A 6,000-nucleotide genomic window follows, 5' to 3' on the forward strand; every position below is an offset into this window, starting at 1 on the left:
GATTACAGTACGTGAAAGAAATTAGTAGACATTATTATCTGTTCATATAGTATATATAAATATAATATAATGATATTAGTATACTATGTTTCTAATATATGATATAATTGCTTATGGGAACGACGAAAAAAAAATGTAAAAGTGAATAGCCATCTCACTGCGAAGAGTGCTAATGATATATAATTTTCAATTCGAACACGTTAAAAAAAATATTTATTGTAAAAGTCAGTTAAATGATCAAACATTTGTTAAAAAATTTAAATAAAATACGGACGTATTGTATTTATATAAGATTATAAGGACATGATACATATAAATTATTTAATATTGACAGTAAAAATAAAACAAATTATGAAAGACTTACTTTTATTTTGAAATATTAAAAATAAATATTAAATAGTGGTGAAGAAATTACAATAATTAATGTTGAATTAACTCTTAGTAAGATAATATACATGTAAAATACGATTTATGCGATTAATCTATTTTTGATTTTTACTGGGGAACCACCTTCGAATAGAGCTACGGAGTTCACATTTTGAATTTCGGACTCGTGTATAATAGCTATAATATGATAATGCATTCAAGTCTCCGTTATAAGTGTATACAATTCTATATTTTAAATTATACGTTTAAATTTATAACATAAATACCTATATTATTATATAATGTTGTATATTGTTTTTACAAGTGCATAGCGTAAGTTGCATATCAAAACTAATATAATAATATAAATGATAATTATAACAGTACCTCATCAGTTATACCATATTATAAAATACGCGTTAAGATTCATCGAATAAAAAAAAAATATACATATTATATAGGGCGACAGATAATTTAAGATGATATCATCATCCGTTCGATGGCATCACCTATAATATTTTATATTCACCTCGGCGGGATGTCGTTTTCCTGGCTATCACTTGGAGGAGTACCTACCTAACGGCATAACTAAATAATGTTTACCGAGTTTTTTATTTAGTGCCGTATAATGCATATAAATATATTACATTATGACTTTAGATACGTTATTGATACATATTACATACATGGGACATGCAATAATCAATTTTTTACGCGAAGTTTTTTTTCATAACTAAAAAAAAAAAAAATTCGAGCGAAAAAACCACGAAATCAATGATTTTTAACGATATACCCTTCATACATCATACAATAATAATATGTGTTCAGACAGTGCCCACCTATGTACGCCTGTCCGGTATAACTTATAGTGCCGAATTTATATTCAATTGTATGTGTATGTAATATTATACGCCATATGGATATTAAATGAATATTTATTTTAATGCGTAGTTTTACTCACATTTTGATACTTTAAATTTTTAAATTTTTTCTTGCTTATTTTAAATTACTTGGGTATTTATAAAAATAATTTTATTTATTTTCCAACTATAGTTTAACAATTTATAAGAAATCTTCTATTATAATTATTAACATAAAATTGTACGTCTTCTTGGTTAACATTTTCTGATTAATTTTAAATAGGATTGATAAGCGCATTTAAGATCAAGTGCTCAGTATCTACCAAAACATAATATATATATATATAGGTGCAATAGATAATAAACGCCATATGTGTTTAATAAGAATAAAATAATTATGCATTTAATTTCAATATTCAAGATTTTTACTAAATTTTAATTTAAAAAAAACAACACCTTATATTGCTTAAAAATTATAAAAAAACTAGACATTATAATTAGTTTTCAGTTAGGATATGTACATATACCTGTTCTGCTGGGATTAATGAATTCTATATTATAGTTCTCTGTATTTTTATGACATTAACATAAAACAATAAACATACAGGCAATAACTGTTGTAGTTGAGTACTATAAATAATAATGTAATCTAACAAATCATTTGAAACTGTTGATAATAATATAATAAAACAATTTATTTTTTTACTTAAATATTTTAAACAATTTTTACAAACACTCAAAATATTACTTTTAAATAAACCGCTAAGACGAAATCAGAAAATAACGCAGAAAGGTGCAAATATTTACAGAAATCATATTATTGCAATGAACAAAGAGGCGATGGCCACATCATATCATTTTATTATCGTCGCACGACGGATAAATACGCACTGCAGACGGACACATAATATACTATTCCCGCAACGGTCAAATTTATTATGCTCCCCTCACGGCACATACAATATTTATATAATGCATTTATAATGAACGCCAAGTAATATAAGTGTATATGAGTTCAGTACGAATATGTAGCACGCTCACTTGCGCATGTGTGGACAATTATAATATACAGACTCGGCGTAATCTTATATTCGCGATAAATCACACTACATAATATAATAATATACGCACGTATAATATTGTAATCGCGACAACAGCACGTCATTTAAAAACAATAGATTTTCTATTGGAGACATGAGGTCCGTACTCGAAGATTCCGGTACACGCATTTAAATATAGAATGTATAATGCACATTAATGCATTATTATATATTACATTATTACCTACACGAACCTAAAAAAAGTGATTTAGGTAAATATTGAATTTTTTTAGAGGTCGGTTTTCGAGCATTATAAAATATAGCAATATAAAATATTATAAAATTGAGTACATTTTTTTTATACATTTTGCGTTCAAATATAACCGTCAGTGGTGGATTAATATATATTTTTGACCATAAAATAAGAATGAAATATTTTATATTTTCCCTCAATATATTTTTTTTTGTTTATTACTGTTTCATGTATCATATCTAATAACAATTTATTGTGTGTTAAATAATATCACGTTTGTTACAATTTAAAAAAAAACAATTTATATTTAACTCAATAAATAAAAAAAACAGTGTTTTTAAGATTTTTAATAATTAGATATAATAACATAATATGCTACGAGTATATAATTATACTCGTATACTCGTAATTAAAACATTAAATCGTACAGCTATACGTTTGCGTTTTGAATCGTTTTTCATAAAACTACTAACATTAAATGAATTAATAAATACATTTTAAATTAATAAAACTATCAATTCATTTAATTTTTTTTGTCTTACGTGGGACAGTAAAAAGTTTTTTTAAAAAAAGGAAAATAAAACGATGTTACGAACAATTCGTAATTCCAGGGAAGCTTAAAGAGTTATTAGTATCAACCCTCCTGCTTTGGACGTAGGTATTATATGCCTATTGTTATTTAAGACTTTAAAACGTCTAAGTAACTAGTCTTATAGATTTCGCCACCCACCAATTTTCTGTTTTTAAAACTATAAAATATTACTTCTTATGATGTGAATTATGTTGGATTATAATGTGAATATTGGAATAGAGCATAATATCGTATCGTACATATTACTCGATTTATAAGGAATTTCTAATAAAATATTCAGTTTTTTCTTGAGTTGATTTAAAAAAGTGTTAACCATATAAATGTGATAAAACTGTTTATTTTATTCTCAAAAATATTCATATAATTCGTAATGTTTGTACGAAAGATTTATTTTCCCCATACTTTTTTGGTTTGACTAGTTTGACTTTTTTTGGTATTAATACTAAATCAATAACCTCAAATATATCACTCAATAATAAAGTAAAACCATAAAAATACCCAATAAAATTGAAAATTAATTTAATATTAATTTTAATTTTTTTTATGCATATATATATATTTTTTTTGAATTTTTCCAATCATTCATTATTTCAATTTTAATTTTCAAAAATATTTCGAGATTGATAAGTTATATAATTAATTTTAAAATGTGTGGTTTTTGGATAGAACAATTTTAAAACATTTTGCGGTTTTAACCAACACTAAATATGTGTGGTTTTAATTTACAATATATCTTAAGTGTGTGGTTTTTAGAGTCTACAAAATGTACATACAACTTTTAATTAATTTGTAATGGAAACGACGGACTATTGATCTTTCTTCATAGTAAAAAAAAGATCTGGCGATATCGGTAAAATACTCGTAAAATAACCTTTTTAGGGACTTTAACATTCCTATAGTCACGGTTGCAAATGTTACCAAAGATCTGAATGGAATATGATTTCGTACAGGTTAACCACTATAATACTCATACGTGCCGATTATTAACGTTGTGCGGTTACAAAATATCGTTCACCCCATTTTTTTTTTTTTTTATCATTTTTCACTAGTTTTATTTTTATCAATAAAAGTGTTCGATTTTAATAAACAGTGATCGTCTATCGACTATTATTATAATAGGTCACACGTTTTCTTTATAAAAGCATATTTATTTTTTTTTTTTTGTGTAACAAAAATGCTGGCCAAAATATTTTTTATACTATTTTTTGACATTTTTGCATTATGTCGACATATTTTAAAAAGTATATAAATCCTAATCCTGTATAGTGATAGAGGTACCTACCTTGACCGGATGATGGTATGCGGCGGTGTCCGGTGTATCGCGCGTGGCCGTCACAGCCGAATCAAAAGTCTCGGGCGGCGGCGGCGGTCTCCGCAACGACTGGCGGCGGAGGTGGTCGCTTATGTCGTTTGCCGTGGTGATGGAGGTGATGGTGGTGATGATGACGGTGGTGGTGCCTGTAGTGGCGGATGTCGTCGGTGGCTGTCCCGACGACGGCGATCGAGTCTGACGACATCTGCGGCGGTTGAGGCGGTGGAGGCGGCGAAGGCGGCGAAGGCGGCGGTCCGAGATGTGACCGGGTCGGCGGCGCGTCTGCCGTCGACGGTGCTACCGCCGCCGCCACCGCCACCGCCGCCGATGCTCTCGCGCTCGACCGCGCGCCCTCGCCAGAGGTCAACAACCGGTTTAGTGTGTGTATAATATTATAATGGTTCGCCGTCGCCCGCGCAAATTATATTTATTATAAATAAATAATAATGCGAAACTTGCTCGTCGGACGGACGTTATTATTATTTATTGTCGAAGACGACTGCGAGCAACTGATGATACGACGCAGCGGTTCGTCCGTTACAGCTCCGCGGGTGGAGGTCGACGAGCGATATTAGAAACGAAACGATGTCGCCCGGACGAAAATCAACCCTCGACGGTGACCACGCAAAAACACAAAGGCGTACCGGAAAAAAAATTGTGATATTATACACGGTCGATAGCTTTGAATAATTATAAAAAATAATAAAAATTTCGCGACTTTATCGGATCGTACTTAGGTGGTGGGAAGCGATTCGGTATTGTATATTTGTTGTGTGCGCACGCGTCGCGCGTTCAGACTGTACTGGGACCGGTGCAGACATGGTCCGGGCGACTCGTCGTGGCCACAACGGTCTCCCGAGAGAGTGCGAGAGAGTGAGAGTGGGCGAGAGAACGAGAGAGAGTGAGAGAGATATAGAGCGAGAGAGAGTAACCGGTCGTCGTTGTTGTCGTCGTCGCGGCAATGGCACCGAACTTATACCTATCATCGACGTAAATAATAATACAAAATATTTTACATTTTAACGTCAAGTCTTTCTTATGAGTTAGTACGTCCATAAAGTCGAAAATCGAATCTGAATATTTTGAACTACAATAACGGTACTTATTACTACGGCAATTGTATTTTTAATTTTTTAAAAGTTTCACAGGACTCAATCTAATTGAAAGGATATACTGCAACAACCACTTCCGAAACATTTTGAATAAATGTCAGCAAAAATAGTATTGGCCGAGCCCCACTTAAAGTATTGTATTTCAAATACCAATACACAATGGTATCTGTGCATACAAATTTAAATATCAACATAGGTGAGTAATCCCCTGCTGAATGGTATTTCCATTCCGTCTGGCTTTTCTATTTAATTTTTAATATTCCAATACAAACATTTTACTAACTATCAATTTTTAGTGAAAACCAAATATAATAATACATTTTAAATTATTCTTTTTAATATTTAATATGCATTTAAAATTAATACTAATAAAAAAAAAATTAAATATTCAGCTGAATTTATTATTTTTAAATTTTTAGATAATATTTTATTCAACAATTTAGAGAACTATAAAAAAATAGGTAC

General features: G+C 30.2%; 1 protein-coding gene across 1 annotated transcript in view; it reads right to left on the reverse strand.

Annotated features, from left to right (window-relative positions):
• Window positions 1-4,628, reverse strand: part of LOC113548402 (tensin-3-like) — a 134,244-nt gene extending 129,616 nt beyond the window's left edge. The window contains 2 exon segments of the mRNA XM_026949266.1: window positions 4,394-4,492; window positions 4,494-4,628. Coding sequence (XP_026805067.1) covers window positions 4,394-4,492; window positions 4,494-4,628 — 234 coding nt within the window.
• Window positions 4,629-6,000: the final 1,372 nt, after the last annotated feature.

The sequence above is a fragment of the Rhopalosiphum maidis genome, chromosome 4 (assembly GCF_003676215.2).
Source record: "Rhopalosiphum maidis isolate BTI-1 chromosome 4, ASM367621v3, whole genome shotgun sequence".
Lineage (NCBI taxonomy): Eukaryota > Metazoa > Arthropoda > Insecta > Hemiptera > Aphididae > Rhopalosiphum > Rhopalosiphum maidis.